At 45.9% G+C, this 21,153-nt stretch overlaps 1 protein-coding gene and 1 non-coding gene across 2 annotated transcripts in view; both read right to left on the reverse strand.

Annotated features, from left to right (window-relative positions):
• Positions 1 to 14,697: 14,697 nt before the first annotated feature.
• The window catches only part of HTR3B (5-hydroxytryptamine receptor 3B), a 70,135-nt gene continuing 63,679 nt past the window's right edge, over positions 14,698 to 21,153 (reverse strand). The window contains exons 9-11 of the mRNA XM_061203672.1: positions 16,539 to 16,749; positions 16,223 to 16,405; positions 14,698 to 14,933 (exon numbers count right to left, since the gene is read on the reverse strand). Of these exons, the coding sequence (XP_061059655.1) occupies positions 14,698 to 14,933; positions 16,223 to 16,405; positions 16,539 to 16,749 (630 nt within the window). The remainder of the gene's footprint in view (positions 14,934 to 16,222; positions 16,406 to 16,538; positions 16,750 to 21,153) is intronic.
• Positions 15,443 to 15,546, reverse strand: LOC133100219 (U6 spliceosomal RNA). The gene has a single exon (XR_009702456.1). It is a non-coding gene; the product is annotated as a U6 spliceosomal RNA (small nuclear RNA).

Consider the following 21,153-nt stretch of genomic DNA (forward strand, 5'->3'; position numbering starts at 1 on the left):
TCTTGTAATAGTCTTTGTTTTAAAGTCTATTTTGTCTGATATGAGAATTGCTACTCCAGCTTTCTTTTGATTTCCATTTGCATGGAATATCTTTTTCCATCCCCTCACTTTCAATCTGTATGTGTCCCTAGGTCTGAAGTGGGTCTCTTGTAGGCAGCATATATACAGGGCTTGTTTTTGTATACATTCAGCCAGTCTATGTCTTTTGGTTGGAGCATTTAATCCATTTACATTTAAGGTAATTATCCATATGTATGTTCCTATTACCATTTTCTTAATTGTTTTTGGTTTGTTATTGTAGGTCTTTTCCTTGTCTTGTGTTTCCTGCTTAGAGAAGTTCCTTTAGCATTTGTTCTAAAGCTGGTTTGGTGGTGCTGAATTCTCTTAACTTTTGCTTGTCTGTAAAGGTTTTAATTTCTCTGTCAAATTTGAATGAGATCCTTGCTGGGTAGAGTAATCTTGGTTGTAGGTTTTTCCCTTTCATCACTTTAAATATGTCCTACCACTCCCTTCTGGCTTGCAGAGTTTCTGCTCAAAGATCAGCTGATAATGTTATGGGGATTCCCTTGTATGTTATTTGTTGCTTTTCTCTTGCTGCTTTCAATATTTTTTCTTTGTATTTAATTTCTGATAGTTTGATTAATATGTGTCTTGGCATGTTTCTCCTTGGATTTATCCTGTATGGGACTCTCTGCACTTCCTGGACTTGACTGATTATTTCCTTTCCCATATTAGGGAAGTTTTCAACTATAATCTCTTCAAATATTTTCTCAGTCCCTTTCTTTTTCTCTTCTTCTTCTGGGACCCCTATAATTTGAATGTTGGTGTGTTTAATGCTGTCCCAGAGTCCTCTGAGACTGTCCTCAATTCTTTTCATTCTTTTTTCTTTATTCTGCTCTGTGGTAGTTATTTCCACTATTTTATTTTCCAGGTCACTTATCCGTCCTTCTGCTTCAGTTATTCTGCTATTGATTCCTTCTAGAGAATTTTTAATTTAATTTATTGCGTTGTTCATCATTGTATGTTTGCTCTTTAGTTCTTCTAGGTCCTTATTAAACATTTCTTGTATTTTCTCCATTCTATTTCCAAGATTTTGGATCATCTTTACTATCATTACTCTGAATTCTTTTTCAGGTAGACTGCCTATTTCCTCTTCATCTGCTTAATCTGGTGGGTTTTTACCTTTCTCCTTCATCTGCTGTGTATTTCTCTGTCTTCTCATTTTGCTTAACTTACTGTGTTTGGGGTCTCCGATTCACAGGCTGCAGGTTCGTAGTTCCCATTGTTTTTGGTGTCTGCCCCCAGTGGGTAATATTGGTTCAGTTGGTTGTGTAGGCTTCCTGGTGGAGGAGACTGGTGCCTGTGTTCTGGTAAATTAGGCTGGATCTTGTCTTTCTGGTGAGCAGGATCACATCTGGTGGTGTGTTTTGGGGTGTCTGTGATCTTATTATAATTTTAGGTAGCCTCTCTGCTATTGGGTGGGGTTGTGTTCCGGTCTTGCTAGTTTTTTGGCATGGGGTGTCCTGCACTGGAGCTTGCTGGTCATTGAGTGGAGCTGGGTCTTAGCATTGAGACAGAGATCTCTGGGAGAGCTCTCACCAATTGATATTACGTGGGGCCGGGAGGTCTCTGGTGGTCCAATATCCTGAACTCCCCTCTCGGACCTCAGAGGCTCAGGCCTGACAGCCGGCTGGAACACCAAGGCCCTGTCAGCCACACGGCCAGGTATGTGGGGAGTTTCTTGCCTTTTGGGAAGTCTGAGGTCTTCTGCCAGCGTTCAGTAGGTGTTCTGTAGGAGGTGTTCCACATGTAGATGTATTTTTGATGTATTTGTGGGGAGGAAGGTGATCTCCACGTCTTACTCCTCTGCCATCTTGAAGGTCCTTCTTCGAGAAATTTTCAAAGAAAAAACCTCACAAGCCCCTCTGGGATTCCAAACCCAAGTTTCTTCTAATATCTCACTTTAATTGCCCTTTGTACACTTTGAATCATTTCCTTCCATCCTGTAGAAACGAGTTGCATCTCCATCCATCCTCTCCATCATCTCTGAGAGGCGGTGAGAACACAGTGGGCATTTCTGGACTCTTCCAGAGAGAAGAAAGCAGAGGCAAAGAATAATAACATTTACCAAACTTTGTACTGCACTGCATGGATTACAATGCACTTTCATGCATCTTCTCATTCCCTTTGAAATACACTAGAGCACTCTGAGGGAGGTGACATTATCCTCACTTTATAAATGAAGAACTACCACATCGAGACATTTAGTAATTTGTCCAAGGTCACTCAGCTAATAGGTGGCCAAGTCTGCTAGGAACCCTAAGCCAACTAGGGCTACACTCATGAAAAACGGATGCTGTCATCTACCTTTTCCACTGAGGTAAGAAGCAAAGAGGAAGGAAACACGATACACTGTAATGGCCATTGCCTCTAGGGAGTTGTGGAATGTGGATCTAAAAACAGGGTAGGCAGGGTGTGGAGGTAGTTTTTCTGTATCTACCTATTAAGCCTTTACATTTTGTACCATGTAAATATATTACCTATTCAAAAAATGAGTTTTTAAAAAGAAGCTATGGGAAGAATGGAATACAAGCCGCTTAGTCATGGCTCCATCATAATCTATCCGAGTGACCTTGGGTAAGTCAGCTAAACTGTCTATGCCTCGGTTTCATCACCTATCAAATGAGGATAAGGAGTAATTGCCCTGACTACTGCATTTACCTGTCTATCAAATGCACAGGACTTTTTTTGAGAGTAATCGTTCAGTAACTACTAATCTGGAATGGGAAAGGCAGTATCAGCATCACCTGGTTGAAATTACACACGCCCCCCCACCCAGATATTCTGATACCTGCTCCCTCTTCCCCGCTACACAACTATGAAAACCATAATTCATAACCAGTCTGTGTTATGAAAAACCACAGAACCTGGAGTCAGACTTGAGCTCAAATCTCAGTTGCTCAGCTTACTAGTTGTATGATCCTGGTCAAGATACCTAAAGTGTCCAACCTCATCTTTCTCGTGTCTAAATTGAGTGTACCATACTTATCCCTGTAGGTCACTGTGAGAATTAAATGAGGTGGTGGATGTAAAGCATGTAGCACAATGCCCAGGACCTAGTATATACTCAAAAGCTGTGTAGTATCCTTCTTATTACAAATAAAAGGAAAGCAATAGAATTAATAGCCACCATCCATTCTACTCTCAAATTCTATGAGTTCAACTTTTTTTTTTAAAGATTTTACCTACAAGTGACACCATACAGTATTTATCTTTCTCTGTATGGCGTATTTCACTGAGCATAATGCCCTCCAAGTTCATCCATGTTGTCACAAATGGAAGGATTTCCTCCTTTATGGATGAATAATAAATATTCCATTGTGTTTATATACCACATATTCTTTACACTTAGGTCTTTCCCATATCTTGGCTATTAGACATGAGAGAGCAGATTTCTTTCTGAGAGTCTGATTTCATTTCCTTTGGATATATAACCCAGAAGTGGGATTGCTGGATCTCATGGTAGCTCTGTTTTTTGTTTTTGTTTTTTTAAATTTAATTTATTTTTATTTTTGGTTGTGTTGGGTCTTTGTTGCTGCACAGGGACTTTCTCTAGTTGCGGCGAGTGGGGGCTACTCTTCATTGTGGTGCGTGGGCTTCTCATTGCGGTGGCTTCTCTTGTGGAGCACGGGCTCTAGGCAAGTGGGCTCAGCAGTTGTGGTTTGCAGACTCTAGAGCGCAGGCTCAGTAGTTGTAGTGCACAGGCTTAGTTGCTCCGAGGCATGTAGGATCTTCCCAGACCAGGCCTCGAACCTGTGTCCCCTGCATTGGCAGGCGGATTCTTAACCAGTGTGCTGCCAGGGAAGCCCTGGTAGTTCTGTTTTAATTTTTTAAAGAACCTCCATAATGTTTTCCATAGTGGCTGTACCAATTTACATTCCCTCCAACAATGTACAAAGGTTCCCTTCTCTCTACATCCTCACCAACACTTATTTCCTATCTTTTGATAATAGCCATCTTAACAGGTGTGATGTGAAGTTATATCTCATTGTAGTTTGACTTGCATTTCCCTGATGGTTAGTCATGTTGAGCACTTTTTCATGTACCTGTTGGCCATTTTCTTTAGAAAAATGTCTATTCAAGTCCTTTGTCCATTTGTCATCAGGTTATTTGTTGTTTTTGCTACTAAGTTGTATGTGTTTCTTATATATTTTATGTATTAATCCCTTATCAGGTAATATGGTTTGAAAATATTTTCTCCCATTTCATAGGTTGCCTTTTCATTTTGTTGTTTCCTTTGCTGTGCAGAAGCTTTTTAGTTTGATGTAGTCCCACTTGTTTATTTTTGCTTTTGTTGATTGTGCTTTTGGTGTCATATCCAAAAAAATCATTGCCAGGAGCAACGTCAAGGAGCTTCTCCCCTGTGTTTTCTTTTAGGAATTTTCTGCTTTCAAGTCTTATATTTAAGTCCTTAATCCATTTTAAGTTAATTTTTGTGAGTGATGTAAGATAGGAGTCCAATTTCATTCTTTTGCATGTGAATATCCAGTTTTCCCAACACCATTTATTGAAGAGACTATCTTTTATAGGCAGGGAATTTTTTTAATCTGCTGTGTTGATTGTTGAATTCCCAGAACCCAGAAGAGTGCTTGTTACATAGTAGATGCTCAATAAATATTTGTTGGGTGAGTGAATTAATGGCATTAGCAGAAGGGAAGAAAAATGGGGCTATTCTATCAAAATCCTCCTGTGCTTTACATTCCTACCAACAGTGCAAGAGGGTTCCCTTTTCTCCACACCCTCTCGAGCATTTATTGTTTGTAGATTTTTTGGTGATGGCCATTCTGACCGGTGTGAGGTGATACCTCACTGTGGTTTTGATTTGCATTTCTCTAACAAATTACCAATGGCATTTTTCGCAGAAGTATCCATATTTTACAGATGAGTAAACTGAGGCTCAGAGAATTATTTAACTTTTCTAAGGTCACAGAGTCATTAAATGATGGAGCCAGGATTTGAATTTAGCCCTGGATGACTCTCATCCCATCATCTTCTTTATTGTCTTTGAAAGAGAAGGCTCCCAGCCCTGGGCACCCCTAAGCCCTGCACCCTCTACTCCAGCCCCAACTAGCTCCATCACTTCCCCAGAGCAGCATGGCTTGTCACACCACAGTGCCAGCCTTCTTAGCCTCCTCCTTAAATCCGGACCTGGCCCATCCTGACTTGACCTGCGGTAGCCCAGCCCCATATCTGACCCCTTCCCCTACCCTTCCCACCAGCTTCGCTTCAACCTGGGCAGGGGAGCACAGGGGGTCCTCAGGATTCTTGTCCAGGACGGTGTGTGCATCTTCTAACCTGACGGCATGGGGGCAGGGCCTCTCTCCCAGCAGGGTTAACTTCGGGGAGGCGCACTGCATTGGGAAACAGAAGACCCCAGCTCTCCTCTGGGCTCTGCACTTGAGACTAATAACCCCTCATGTTTGCAGCTCCCAACCCCTCAGGAGCTGATTTAACTCTGCCACAGCTCCCTGCGACAGGGAGGGCCCCGGTTATCATCACCACCTCCCTAAACTCTAGAGATACTAGATGCACCTAGATACTGGCATCTAGATACTAAAGCTAATAGGTGTTAAGTCGATAATCCTGAGCTCAAATTCTACTCTTTCTCTTACTCACTATGTGATGTTAGGCAAGTTATTTAACCTCTCTGGGCCTCTGTTTCTGTATCTGTAAATTTACCTGACCCTGTAAGATTATCAGGAGGACTAACTTACGTGCAATATGGGAAGTTCTCACATTTAGTAAGTATCCCATAGGTGGTAGCTGTCAGTAATCAGTATCATTACCATCATCTTTATCATTATCTACAGTTTATTGTTATTTTCTCCCAGCCTCATCTACAAAATGAGAGCTTTGAACAAGATGGTCTAATTCCCTTCCAAATTTGAGTGACTCCCTCAGACTCACACACACACACCTTGCTGCTCAAAGAGGCAGTGCAGGGGACCCCAGATTTCCAAAGCCACAGTGACAAGCCTGAGCTCCGCTCAGTTACCCTCAAGGGTCAAGTTCAGGGAGTAGGCAGAGTGTCATGGCGGCTGAAAGGCAAGAGGGCAGAGGGCGAGGGAGAAACAGGCCAAATGCCCAGAAGGATTAGCAGGGTGCAGGGGAGACCTAAGGTCTTGGAGTGCAGCCCCAGAGCCATCACTTGGAATCAGTGCCCCATAAAACCTAATGGGTGTTTGAAATATCACCAGCCAGGGAAGGTCTGGGAGTTGGAGAGAGCTTTCATCCCTCCCCGCGACTGGGGCTGAGACATGGTGGCAGGGAGACCTGGGTGGGGAGACAGAGCATCGTCTCCACTTGAGCGTCGCCTCCTCCCAGAACTGGCACCTCTGGAAGACAGGCAATGAGCGGTGACAGCAGCACGGCGCACCTTGTCACCTGGGGTTCTTCCCGTCCCCACCCCCGGCGCCCAGCGCTTTGATACAAGATGGCAGCAAAGCGCTTGCCCCACCGCAGCTTGGCCGGCTGCCTTCTGGGGAAACTGGAGCCCATGTTCCTTCATCCAGAACTCCCAGTGCCCTACTCTGTGCGGGCCTGTGATTACATGCCAGATACGGTTAGGGCGACTGCAGCTCTGGTCGCAGGTCTACCTTCGCCCGGTGTTCTGAGGCGCCAAGCTCTGGGGAGTGGCGAGGATTGGGGTGAACAAACCTGCTACATCTGTCAGAAGCCAATCCGTTAGAGGAAGCCCCTCCTGCGAGGGGAAGGATTCACGCAATGGAGGTCCGTGGAGATACCGTGGCCATGACCTGGCCGGCAGGAGGGCTCAGGAGTTTGCTGCATTGAGTTTGCTCCACGGCGGGTGGGCTCTGGGGGAAAGGGGCCACCTGATGGTTGGTGTCGGCAGCCTGGTTCTCCAAAAAAGAAGGTGTCTGCTGTCAGGGGGAGGAGGGCAGTGGGAGGGGCCTTCTTTTCCCTTCACTGCCCTTTCTCTTTGGACGGCATACACAGAGTCATCTCCGGCATCTGCCCACAGCCTGTAATTCAGCCACCCAGCTGCACTGAGTGTTTGGCTGCTCCGGTTGTGGGGAGGGCAGATTACCGAGTGGAGTGCAGTGATTGGCAGGTGCCTGGGGGGCCTGGCTGCCCTGGTAGCGGAGGCAGGCTCCTCGTGACGCTGAACTGCCCGAGAAGCCCCAGCTCCCGGGACTCCTGTGTGTCCCCTTCCCAAAACTCAGACCGTCCCCCTTTCGCTTCATCATTCTTTAGATCCACGCTTCTCCAACTGTTATAAGCAAGTGAATCATCTGGGATCTGGTTAGAATTCAGATTCCAATTTAGAGCCCAAGATTCTGTATTTCTAACCAGTTCCCGGTACCGCTGCTGCTGCTGATGCAGGGACAATGCTCTGAGTAGGACATCTTTAGAATTTTCATAGCATTATTATGTATATGACCTCTGCTCTCATAACAGCCCTGTGGAAAGATTAATAATAATAATACTAACAATAATAATAGTAGTAGCTTATATCATTCTCATTGCCTCCAGTGTAAGACAGTGAGCCCCGAATTTCAAAAATCCTATTTCAATCCTCACAGCACCTCAGCAAAAGAGCTCTTTCTCAGAATTTACAGATGAGAAAAATGTTGACATTCTGAGATAACTTGCCAAGGTCAAGAACCCAATGAGCGGTGGAGTTGGAATTCAAACTCCCATCTTCTAACACTGGTCCCTCCTCTATTTATATATAAGGTTGGCAAATTTAGGCTTCTTTTAAAAAGTAATGGTCAAGGGTGTAAGCTCTGGAGCCAGAGTGTGCCTGACTTTAGCAGAGAGCCCAAGAATCTGGACCCAGACTCTTAAGATTTGGATGCTAGCTTTGTCACTTGCTAGCTTAATGATCTTGGGTAACTTATTTAACCTCTCTGTGCCTCAGTTTCTTTAACTGAAATGGGAATGATAATACTAGGGTTATTATGAGGATTATACAGTCAGCCTTCTGTATCTACAGATGTGGAACCTGCAGATACAGAGGACTGACTGTAAGACACTTGAGCATTTACAGATTTTGGTATCCACGGGGGTGGGGTCCTGGAACCAATCCCCCTCAGATACCAAGGGACACTGTAGATACTATGATATCTCATTATATATGCATCTCATAATATATATAAAATCCTCATAATAACCGTAGTATTATCTATCTATCTATCTATCTATCTATCTATCTATCTATCTATCTATCTATCTATCTATCATTGACCTTAAACAAATAGACAGTTATTTCTTCAGCAGTACATGAGTTTATTCAGGATCAGCAAAGAATTGTAATTTGGGGTCTGCAAGCATGGTGAGCCATGTGTAAGTCTTGTGCAACAAAGAGAGGAGAACTCTTCTATAGCGGGGGAAAGGAAGCTGGGAGGGCTATAGTAAACGTAGAGTCCATTGGAGGAATTGAGAGTTCAAAGAATAGTGGCTTTTCATTGGCTGAGCACCTGCCAGCCTAGAAGAGAAAGTTTTTCTTCTTCCTGTAGGGCTCTGCTATCATCCAGGGTGTGAGAACTCCTCCTTCTGACCTCCCAACTCGATTTTCATTGAGGTTTCTGTTTATTCATTTTTATATTATCTATCCAATGAGATTATAGACAGAGAGCACTTAGAAAAGTGTCTGGCACAAATATCAGTGGTATGATTACTTGTGAAATGGGGATATTGATACTAAGGATAAAGACTATCATTCAATCAAAGACTTTGCAAGTGTCAGACACTTTTCTATGTGTAGTAACTCATTTAATTCTCATAATAATTCTATAAGCTAGGTTTAATATTAATCACATTGTATAGATGAGGAAACCGAGGCACAGAGTTTAAATGACTTGCCCCAAATCACATAATTAATAAGTGACAGAGCTGGAATTTGAACCCAGTGTGGTTCATGCAACACGTATTGACATATTGATTGAGTGTTTACAGTGTGCCAGGCACTGCTGTAGGCACTGGAAATACAGCAATGAACACAATAAACCCCTTGCTCTCTAGGGGTCCTAGACTAATACCTCCTAAGCACTCAGCACAGTGCTTGGCACATGGCAAAACCCTCAATGAACACTAGCTCTGCTTGTCCTCTTACCCTTCTCTTGCCTGTGGCAGACATCACTAATTGATCACAGCATTCTTTCCCGCAGAGCCTGCCTCTGTCCAAAAAATCTGTCTCAAGACAGCACTCCAGGCAGCCTCTGTTTGCACTGAGACCAAAGTTATGTCAGCTCTGAGTAACCATGCTATCATGGAACAAATGAACGTTTCTGATCTCAAAGCCTGTGGTGTCAGCACCCAGGAGGAGGCAGGTGGGACAGAGACAGAGGGAGGCTAATATGGGGAAGAGCCGAGAAGCCAAGATTGACCAGGGAGGTGGGGAGGGAAAGCACTGCCAACAGCTGCTCAACTCCCTTGCTCTCGGCCTGGAGGTCTCCAAAGAGGATGAGCAAGATGACTGGGCGGGGGGCTGGCCATCCACATGCAGGTCTGTCCCTAGTGACACCAATTACGGCTGATAATCCTGCTAGGCCCTCGTGGGCCCCAGGTCTTTGGAGCCTGGCACTAGGCTTGGGGAGAGGTAGAAGGTGAGGTAAAGGGCGAGCAAAGGGCTCCCCACCCCGGCTCTACTGCCTGCTATCGAGCCCACCTACTGCCCAGCAGTCCCCTCCCGCCCAGCAGAAAGCCTGGCTGCAATTCCCACTTTATGGCCTCTGCCAAATGAAGCACAAACTTAACTACATCACCCCCCTGACAGGACAGGGAGGGGCTGGGGTGGAATGCTGGACGGCTTCAGCCCCTAATCTAATCACTGGCATGGGTCATTTCAATTCTGCACACCGGAGTGTGCTGGGGGCGTGGCAGCTCCTAAAAGCCTCCATGCTGGTGCTCAGCTAATTGTGAATCTCTTACTGTCTCACAGGTGAATAACTCAGGACTAAGAGCTTCTGGCTGCTGAGATGGAGTGTGAGCTGGGGAACGGGACAGGGCAACACCTGAGATGGGCCCTGGGGCACAGATGGGGTTGCAGGGAGGGAGGCACAGCCTTCCTGGAGGGGACACAGGAACTGGGGTCCCTGCCCTGCGGTGACCACCCACCATCTGGGAATTGGTCTTAAAACCCAAGACCTAGAAACAGACTCACAGACATAGAGGTCAGACTTGTGGTTGCCAAGGGGGAGGGGGAGAGGGGGGAGGGGGGAGGGAGAGGGATGAACTGGGAATTTGGGGTTGGTAGATGCGAACTATTACATTTACAATGGATAAACAACAAGGTCCTACCGTAGAGCACAGGGAACTATATCCAATCTCCTGGGATAAATCATAATGGAAAAGAATATTTAAAAAAAGAAAGTCTATATATGTATAACTGAGTCACTTCGCTGTACAGCGGAGATTGGTACAACATTGTAAATCAACTATACTTTGATTTAAAAAAAAAAAAGAAAGAAAGAAAAAAGAAAAAAAAAAAAAACCCAAGACCTGAAGTTTTCTGGAACCTCAGAGCCACAGGGTAGGGTAAAAATTTGAGTTCCATCCCTTCCTACTAACCTTGCCTTTAAATATATAATTAGATCCCTGAGAAGTGAGAGGGCCCAGGAAGCCTTGGGGCTTTACCGAGGGGAGGACTAATGCCTTCGGGCAGCTTCAGGCTGGCTGCCTGCAGGGCGGCTCTTTGGTTCATTTATGGGTCTGGCCCACAGAGGCTTAAAGCTGGACCCCGGGAGACTGGCTGAGTCATGGAGATGTAAGAGGCGAGGGGCTCAGCATCCTTAACCACACCGCTCCTCTCCTCTAGGACAACTGGAGAAGGAGGTGGGGATGTCTTGGGAGGAAAGTGAGACCTCTACCGTCGAATTATTGGCCATCCAACAGGCTGCAGAGACTGTGGGAGATTGTAGCAGCAGCACTTGGAAGTTTTTCTGGATATAATGACAAATAGAGGGCTGCCTGTCTAGCCAGGGGTTGTGCTTAACTAACTCTTTATTCTAGATGTTGGTGAAGTCCCCAGAACTGGAGCTGTGATTTCTTGGTGAGTGCTGAAACTACCTGAGATTCTGGGAAACAGCAGATGGTAGGAGCATTCACAACTGGGAAAATCCCATTTTTGCTCTGTTCCTCAGTTTCCTTCCTCTATGAAATGGGAATCATGAAAGGCATAAACACTTGGAGAGGCTGAGCTAATGCTGCCCTGTAAGTAAGGGCTGCTGGTGCCCTATCTTCGTCCCACTGCAGAGGGACACTATTCCAGGAGGAGGGCTCTAGTGCCATTCACTAATGATGGCTTTGCTTCAGGATGCAGACCTGACCCAGGGCTTAGAATGAGTCCCTGGCTGCCATGTTGCCATCAGGGCCACTTGGCACTTGGACAGAGGAGGTCCACACACTGGGGCCTGGCTCAGCAGCCCGGCTTCACTCCTGAAGGGCTGCTGACATAGAGAGGCTGGGAGATATTCCCTAGGGAGGAAGCCAAGGTGAGCTGCATGGGAAGTGAAATGGGAAGTCCCTTGGGCAGCACCCACCCCCACCCAACCCCCTGCCCGGCCCGCAGCCCAAGTCCCCGACAAGGAGGCATATGGTGGCTTCAGTCCTTGGCCTTTGGATTCTGGAATAAAGGCCCTTCTGGGGAATCCAGTCCATAAATGGATTCTGATAGAGGTAGCTGGAAGAGGACCTCACAGCAAAGACTAAAGAATGGAATCCGTCTGTTGATAGCAGGCAGGTCTTTTTATTTCGCAATATATGATTTACTTTTCCAAGTACTCTTAAATACATTGCTTCATTCTGATCCTCAAAATTCTGTGATATGGATAGACTAAGTATAAGCAGTCCTGATGTCAAATAGGGTAAGCCGAAGCTCTGAGAGGTCAGTCTCAAGGTCCCCTGGCTAGGTAGTGATGGAGCCAGGAGCAAAGTCAGGCGCTTTCTCCAAGACAGAGGTGGAAAGGAAGGAGACTCTGTAGTGGGGACCTCACTGCAGATCTTTTCCTTTTCTAATAACCGAGGCAGTGAAGAAAGATTTGGGGTCAATTTAGAGGCTAACTGAGCAGGTCGAGGCAGAGGAGACCAGGAGCAGGAAGTAGGAAGCGAGGAGGGAAACAGGTGGAGGTTTGCACGGACACTTCCTGTTCACAAACTTCTTATGCTCCTCATTTCATTAACAGCAGCAGTGGAATTTCATGGACAATTGGTGTTGAGCACTAACTGGGAGGTAATGAGAGAGGGAGGATGCGGGTAAAGGCTGTTTGAATTTAAATTCTTTTTCTTTGGGGGGATTGGGAAGGCAGATTTTTTTAAAGGCAATTTTAGTGCTGGAAAAACTTCCTAGCAAACAGCAGTCCTCTGTAAGCAGTGTTAGGAGTAATGCCTTACCCTCAGCCCACTGTGTTCTTCTACCCACCAAATCCTGGTGGTTGCCCTGAGTGAGGGATGCTGAGGGACTGGGTGTCTGACCCTGGGCAGATTCAGTCCCTCAGACTTGGGGAAACACACTAGAAATGTCTACCATCAGCCATGAGCTAGAATGAGTTTCTCTGCAATAGTTATGGCAGAATCACCATGAAAAAAACTCTGTATGGACCTGGACAGAGATGAGAATGACCTAGAAATAGAAAACAAGATTTCTGTTTTAGGAGTGTGCAATCTATTTGACAAGCGATACACACACACACACAGCCACGAAACATTCAAGGGGAGAAGGATAGGAGATAATGTAAGTCTGAAGTTAGAGGAGAGGGGACAGAGTCATGGAGTGATCAGGTGGGAAGGGTAGGGGAGGAAGGCTGTTTTTTGAGCCAGGTCCTTAGACAAGGACCTACAGATTGGTGAAACAGAAGAAGACTATGCCAACTAGAAGTAGAGGCTTAGATGGAAATGAACCCCTTCCTGAGCAGGATGGCAGGCAGGCTGGCTTGGCTAGATTGAAGGTTCTGTAATAGAAAGCAATGAGAAATGAAGAAAGTTAAATATAAGGGGAGGGAAATTTCGTGGAAGGCTTGAATTCTAATCTTAGGATTCAAGTTATGAGGCCACAGGAACTGCCATAAGATAGGATAATCAGTACAGAATTGGCTACTGAGGAGAATGAACCAGAAGTTGATTAGTTACCCAAGTGCAAGGTGATCAGGGCTCTTCTATCTGGACAGATGGCTGTGGGCACAGATGGGAAGCTAAGGGGCCATCAGGACTCTGATGGCTAATTTTGTGTGCCAACTTGGCTGGGCCACAGATATTTGTTCAAACATTATTCTTGATGTTTCTCTGATTATTCTTGATGTTTCTTGATTTATTAGATGTTTAAAGTCTTTAAACCAGTAGACTTTGAGTAAAACAGATTGTCCTCCAGAATGTGGGTGGGCTTCATCCAATCATTTGAAGGCCCTAATAGAAAAAGACCAACCTCTCCAGAAGAGGAGAAAATCCAGCCAGCAGACCGCCTATGAACACAAACTGCAATTCTTTCCTGAGTCTCTAGCCTGCCAGAATACCCTACAGATTATGGATTTGCCAAGCCTCCACAATCATGTGAGTGTTATGGGCTGAACTGTGTCCCCCCAGAATTCATATGTTGAAGTCCTAACCCCCAATACGTCACAGTGGGCCTGTATTTAGAAACGGGGCCTTTAAAGAAGTAGTTAGGGTTACATGAGTTCATTAGGGTGGGCCCTGGTCCAGTGTGACTAGTGTCCTTAGAAGAAGAGGAAATTTGGACACATATGTGTCCAGAAGAGAACCACAGGAAGAAGGCAGCCATCTACAAGCCAGGGAGAGAGGCCTCAGAAGAAACCAACCCTACCAACACCTTGATCTTGGACTTCCAGCCTGCAGAACTGTGAGAAAATCAATCTCTGTTTAAGCCACCCAGTCTGTGGTATTTTTTTATGGCATCCAGAGCAGACTAATACAAGGATAGCATATTATAATAAACTCCTTGAACCCAAGGGCCATGCATTAAGCCTATCCCCCAGTGCCTTACACATGGTGCGTGTTGATGAAATGTTGTGCTAGATCTGGATCCCCTCCAATAGGAATGCACTGCTGAGAAGGCACAGGGGAAGATAGACTCACCTGGGATGAAGGGAACAAGAGCTCCAGGATACAGATAAGGTGGGAACTTTGTGTTCTGGTTGGAACAAGGTTCCTCAAGGATCAAGTCAAGTGAAGAATGATCTGAAACTGACTTATTTTGTACTCTCTGGTGTGCCTAACATAAGGCCTAGGACTTAATCAACACTCAATACAAGTTTTGTTGAACGACTGACTGAATAAGTGACCAAGACAGGACTGGGAGATGGAGTGCTCTTATAACTTCTAAAAAACCGTTTGAACACACATGTATGCTTGCATGTGCTAGAAATTTTCTGAAAGAGGTTGCTAACGGTGGTTACTTATGGGGAGTGAACTGGGTAAGAGGGCAGGATTACTTTTCACTGGATACCTTGTACTGTTTATGCATTTTCATCATGAATGCATTACTCCTGGGTCATTCAATAGCAAATTAGATGATGTGCATCCCTGGGCTGAATGAAAAGAGGCAACGGGGGCTGGAGAACTTTTTACCCCATCATTTGTCCCCTTCCAATATCCCCACAAAAACTTTCAGCCTTCCCCAAGTGCCACGCAAACACATTGATGGAGACCAGCAAACTTGGGTCTTCATAAGCCACTCCACATCACCCAGAGGGAACACAGTGTGATGGTGTAGAACCCAAGCACAACGAGATAGCTTTGGAAGAGCAGTCGGTCAAAGCGTTCCAGGAGGGCCAGCCACCCAGCCTCCTGTCGGTCCGCCTGGTCCTGGGTCTGCAAGTAGCTGCTGATAGATTGAAGCTGGGACCAGACTTCCCTCAGGGTCCCTGGCTGGGCCTGGTGCTCTTGACAGATGGGGGGCTCTATATGAGAGGAAGACACTCTAGGTGAGCCAGGGGCTACCAAGGCTCCCGCAGCCTTCCCATTGAAGCCGATGGCCTCAACCTTCAAGAAAGGTGGTGGGCAAAACTGGGCAGTGGGTTAGTTAGGATTGGGGACCCTCTCCCTACCTGCTGAGGGGAGGCAAGACTGCACTGAAGGAACCCCTGGAGAACACAGCAGGTAGGGTGTTGTGTAAGTAGGGTGTCAAGGCTACATCCATCCGGGAGATTTTTCTGAGCTAGCAGCCAACCCACGTTGACTTAGAGCTTTAGGGGCTGGAATGGTTCTTTTTTTTTTTTTAATTGAGGTATAACTGACATATTATATTAGTTTCAAGCGTACAACATAATGATTCAATGTTTGTATATATTGTGAAATGATCACCACAATAAGCCTAGGTAATATCCATCACCACACACAGTTACAAATTTTTGTTCTTGTGATGAGAACTTTTGGAATGTACTCTCTTGGCAACTTTTAAGGATACAGTGAAAATATGGACTGCTTCATGACTTTGCATGTCATCCTTGCACAGGGGCCATGCTAACCTCTGTATCATTCCAGTGTTAGTATATGTGTTGCCAAAGGGAACACTGGGATGATTTGTATACTTTTGCACACTAAGCGATCAGATCCCAAATGTATACAAACTATTTGTGTGTGTGTGTGCGTGCACATGCACGCACTCTGCTATTCTGGGGTCAATGGCTCCAAACTGGAAAATAAAACAAGCTAAGGGGGGCTTCCCTGGTGGCGCAGTGGTTGAGAATCTGCCTGCCAATGCAGGGGACACGGGTTCGAGCCCTGGTCTGGGAAGATCCCACATGCCGGGGAGTAGCTGGGCCCGTGAGCCACAATTGCTGAGCCTGCGCGTCTGGAGCCTGTGCTCCGCAACAAGAGAGGCCGCGATAGTGAGAGGCCCGCGCACCGCAATGAAGAGTGGCCCCCACTCGCCGCAACTAGAGAAAGCCCTCGCACAGAAATGAAGACCCAACACAGCCATAAATAAATTAAAAAAAAAAAAAAAAAAAAAAAGCCAAGGGGACTGAGGCCCAGATCTCTAGGCTGACACGTGGCTTTCTGGCAAGCCAGCAGGAGACGGTCTTCAGTCTCCAGGGAGGTAATGTAATATGCAGGGCAGAGGTTAAGAAGCAGGTGTTTCCATTTTTTCGTACAGCTGACTCAAGACGGCCTGCTGTTCCACCCATGGGAACTAAGGCTGAGGGTGATAAAGCAGAACCAAGCAGGGACCTCAAGTCTTCTCACAAACCTGTTACCCCAGCGAGCTGGGCCCAGGGATCCATTCTAGGCCCTTCCTCATTGGTGTCTCCTCGAAGGCACAAGAGTGTCCACTGCCGCCTGCTGCACTGCTCATCATGGAGGAATTTGACCAACAGGATGGACTTGGATAAGCTGAGAACCAAGAAGGCCATGCAGACCATGAAGAAGACCCCTGAGGGAAGGAGCCAGAGGAGGTGGAGTTAGCAGGGGTCTCTGGGACTCTTCCTTCCCCATATGAAAGGCAACATCAGATCTTGGACAGAAGTGATGCAAGACAGGTACCTAGCGACCCTGGAGCTGCTTACCAATCAGAGGGGTGCTCACTGTGCTCTTCGGCACCTCATCAGACATGTTCACCCTGAAGACGGTGTAGCCCACCAGCACGCTGCTCTTGAACACAATCCTGGCGTGGCAGGTGGGCGGAAGATAGAAGCTCCCCAGGTCCACGAGCATTAGGAAGATGCTGGGAATCAGCAGGCTCACAACATAGACCAGTGGGCACCTGCGAATCACCACCTGGGCAGGGACGAGGAATCTGTTGACAAGAGGGTCTAAGCCAATGGACAAATGTTTGGCCAAACCCCTAGCCAAGAATGCTTTCTGCCGTCCCAACATTTCTGCATAATATGAAAAGTCTATGTAGTTTAGAATAGGAGATCATCTTGTGGTTTAGAAAATAGAAAAAAATCCTTTAAGCTTTTACATAGAACTAATATTAATATTATTAATCATTATAAGAAGAAGCTACCATTTATTTAGCACTTGCTCTATGCCAGGCACTGGAATAAGTGTTTCATATGATTTGTCTTATTTAATCCTCACAACAACTCTGAGGGCTGGGTATTATTTTTTTTTTTTTTAACGATTTTATTGGAGTATAATTGCTTTACAAAGGTGTGTTAGTTTCTGCTTTATAATGAAGTGAATCAGGTATACATATACATATATTCCCATATCTCTTCCCTCTTGCATCTCCCTCCCTCCTACCCTCCCTATCCCACCCTTCTAGCTGGTCACATAGCACCGAGCTGATCTCCCTGTGCTATGCGACTGCTTCTCACTAGCTATCTATTTTACATTTGGTAGTGTATATATGTCCATATATACACTACCACTCTCTCACAGGGCTGGGTATTATTGTTTCCATTTTACAAACTGGGAAACTGAGGTTCCTAGAGATTAAATTGCTTGTCCAAATTCACGTAGCTGGTGAGTGAGAAACTGTTTTAAAACCAGGTCTTACACCATAATCTTTCTTTTTAAACCATTTAGTTTGCAATATATTGTATTGGTTTTGGTTTAGTCTCTCTTCTTACCTGGAATGCAAACATTTTAGTACCTGTGTATCTGTCAGAGTCTGGTTAGGAACAAATAGCACAGTTAAACTGGGAAAGTTGAGGAGGGCTTGACAAGGTGTGGGCAGGACATAGAGAAATCACAAGGAGGAGGACAGTGCCCCAGGGATTCGGGGGACTGCGTCAGCTCTTCCTACCCTTAGGCCTGAAGGGACCAAAGACCGGGAATGTGGTTGGAACTTGAGGGGACAGAAAGCTGGTTGGACTTGTGGCTTCCTCTTAGGAGCACAGCCAGCTGGCGGAGACGCCATGGGGTGGGGAGAAATGGAGAGATAAATGCCCCACTCACTCTCCCCCCTCCTTCCAATCTCCTGCCACTGTCTCCCCTGCCCGCTACTGGCCAAACATGACCAGGAGTCCCAACTCTACAGGCCGCAGACCAGCCTCCAGGAGCAAAAGTAGATGTGAGGTGGGGGCAACTGCAGATACCCAGCAGCACCTGCAGCGCGGCTGGGCAGAGAGCTGCTGAGCAGGTTTTTTAGCTGGGAATTTAAGACTCATAAAATTACAATGATGGCTGTTGCCATTTTGTTATACCTAGCTTCTCTGGGATGGGAATAGGAGATGTCTGTAATTAACACAAAATCTATTCTCATCCTTCCTGGAGAGAAACTATGATATGACAGGGCTGTTTCCCCCATCAGACACTTACTGCTTTGCAATGACCATTTGAGGGTGAAAATGGCATTTTTTAATCCTTCATGGGGCCAGAAATAATACCTATCTTACAGTGGGTATTTGATAAATGTTTACTGAACAAATGAATGTTCTGGGCCATGTTGCTGTTAGATTTGGAAAAACATGATGTCTGAAATCTCCCATTTCTCTGATTCACCAAACAGCTGACCGATTTCTACATGTCAGATAGTGTGCTAGATACTTTTTCACATGGGATGTGATTTATTTACTCCTCACTGTCAGTTTGTTGGCAGGTAATAGAGCATCCCCACTTTATAGATTTTTAAAAATAAAGCTCAGCCCCCTAAGTAAGCTGAGTAAGTGGCAGAGCTGGGATGTGCTCCCACATCTTCTGGTTCCAAGCCCTGTGCTCTTTCCCATACAGCCTACTCTCGGTCTGATCAGACCTCTGAGCTGAGTTCAGGGTCTTCTCTCTCACCTCTGCCTCCCTCTCTAGACGAGGATCACATAGACGGGAGCCAGGGCAGAGACCAGGGACGGAGCAGAAGGTGGTGGGAGAAGAGCCTGGCTGGGTGAGACCAGATGTCACCTTGCTGGTGAGAGCAGGGCCTCCCCAGCCTTTGGGTCTGGAAGCATGTCCTGACTCAGTGGAGCTCTGCAGACCAGAGCCATTCGGCGGATTGTAGTCTGGCTATTGTCTTTCACATGAGACATAACTGGCTGCAAATATCTAAACCAGAGTGACACTCACTGCTTTGCAATCATTTGGTTAAAATACATTTTTACCCAAGTGCAGTCAACAAGGAAAACCATGACCTGTCATCAACCTGCACCTTTCTACTCCCTTCGTTGTGCTGTGACAGACATAGCCATGGTTAGGAGGCGCAGGGGGAAGGGAGTCAAGGGGCCAGAGTCCACAGGGGCTCTTGTGTTGTGAGCCCCACCTGGGCTGTTGGTGATCTGGCCATATGGGGAGATGGGGGCGACCAAGCCTGCTGTCTCTGGAGGGTAGAAGTGGGAAGACCCCCAGAGACTTCATGGTGGACATTACATAAAGGAGATGAAAGGAATAAGAATACCACCCTAAAGAAAAGTACCAGTAGGCATGTTGGTTAAGCAGAAAGAGCCCAGACTTAGAGTCAAAGGAACAGCAGAGTTCCCGAGCCCCTCAATTTGATGTGCTGGTTTAAGTGATTCTGGATTGTATCGAACTTCTCCATGCCTTGATTTTTCCCTTTTTAAAAAAGCAGTTTACTTTTGCCTTGCCAAGCATCTTGGGTACAATTGAGATTAGCTGTTGTACTCTTTAAATAAAGTTCCCATGTAAATAGCACACGCTGAGATGACTCTTCTCCACCCAGAGGCTGATGCAGAGAGTGAATGGAAATCTGGGACAGAACCAAAGACGGGCAGTGTGGCTCCTTAGGGTCCCTGGTTCCTAGGAAAGTGCAGTTTCACCAAATCTCATGTTCCCCAAGGTGCCAGGGGAGAGGCCTGGCAAGAGCTAAGAGGCTGGGAGGCAGGCCAGCTTCATGCAGTCACAAGGAGCCCTGCACTGAGATGCGCCCACGCTTGGCTTTGTGCCATTTTGAAATTCTTAATAATTTTTAAGCAAGGGGCCCTGCATTTTCACTTTGCACGAGGCCCCACAAAGTATGTAGCCTGTCCTGTTGTGAGGATACTCCTCACTGGCTATCAACAATAGCTGAAAGTAAACAGGTAGGTACAAGTGTGGACAATTAGCTTGGGCTGTGACATAAAGCAGAAAGCTCTATGTTATGTTTGGCTTGTAAAATCGTAAAACTAGACAGACCCTCCAGAACAACCTTAGCCATTTTTCTGCCTTTTAGCAAGGATGTTCCAATTCCTAAGACAGATCAAATATTTCCTACAGTTTTGGTTTTCTTCAAGCACAAAGGACCCACCTTTTTCTTTAAGTTGATCTGGGGGCAATGTTACCTATGGACTAGACTAATTTTCTCTACAAGCCCAGTGCAGCCTAAAGAAACTCTAATTTTATCCCACAGTTTTCAGAAATGTTTTGTTTTCATGATCTCCTTTGATCCTTAAAGCCTTTGTTCCCCCGCTCAAGAAACATGAATTGAGCATGAACAGAGTATCAGGCACTATCCTAAATAATAGAGTTAGAACTGGTGACAGGACAGGTCTCTACTCTTGCCCCTCAAACCCCCAACCCACGTCTTATGGGATCAGGAACCAGATTCTGATGGTTAGATATTTCACAAGTCTGCAGATCGAAGTTTGCCCCAAAATGGACCATACCCAGGGTCTATACTTGATTTGATGACAAGATTTGGGACTTTCTGAGTTTATGTTTAGGTGATATTCTGGTCTTAGAATCAGTACTGGAATGGGTTAAGACATTTGGGGATGTTGGGATAGGGCGTCTATATTTTGCACATGGGACAGACATGAATTTGGGGGAGTCAGAGGGTGGCAGATGGTACTGGATTGAATAATGCCCCCCAAAATTCGTGTCCTTCCAGAAGCTCAGGATATGACCTTATTTGGAAATGGGATCATTGCAGATGAAATTAGTTAAGGTGAGGTCATATGGAATAGGGTGGGCCCTTGACCCAATATGACTGATGTCCTTGTAAGAAGAAGAAAAGAGACATACAAAGGATAATGCCATGTAAAGATGGAGGCAGGCATTGGAGTGATATGTCTACAAGCCGAGGAAAGCCAAAGATTGCTAGCAACCACCAAAAGCTAACGGAGAGGCATGGAGCAGTCTCTCCCTCAGAGCGCCCAGAAGGAACCAACCCTGCCAACACCTTGATGTCAGATTTCTGACCTCCAGAACTGTGAGAGAAGAAATTTCTATTGTTTTAAAGTGGTACTTTGTTACAGCAGCCCTAAGAAACTAATACAGGCGACTTGGCCAGTAACACACGGTGGAAGG

This window comes from Eubalaena glacialis, chromosome 10, assembly GCF_028564815.1.
Source record: "Eubalaena glacialis isolate mEubGla1 chromosome 10, mEubGla1.1.hap2.+ XY, whole genome shotgun sequence".
Classification (NCBI taxonomy): domain Eukaryota; kingdom Metazoa; phylum Chordata; class Mammalia; order Artiodactyla; family Balaenidae; genus Eubalaena; species Eubalaena glacialis.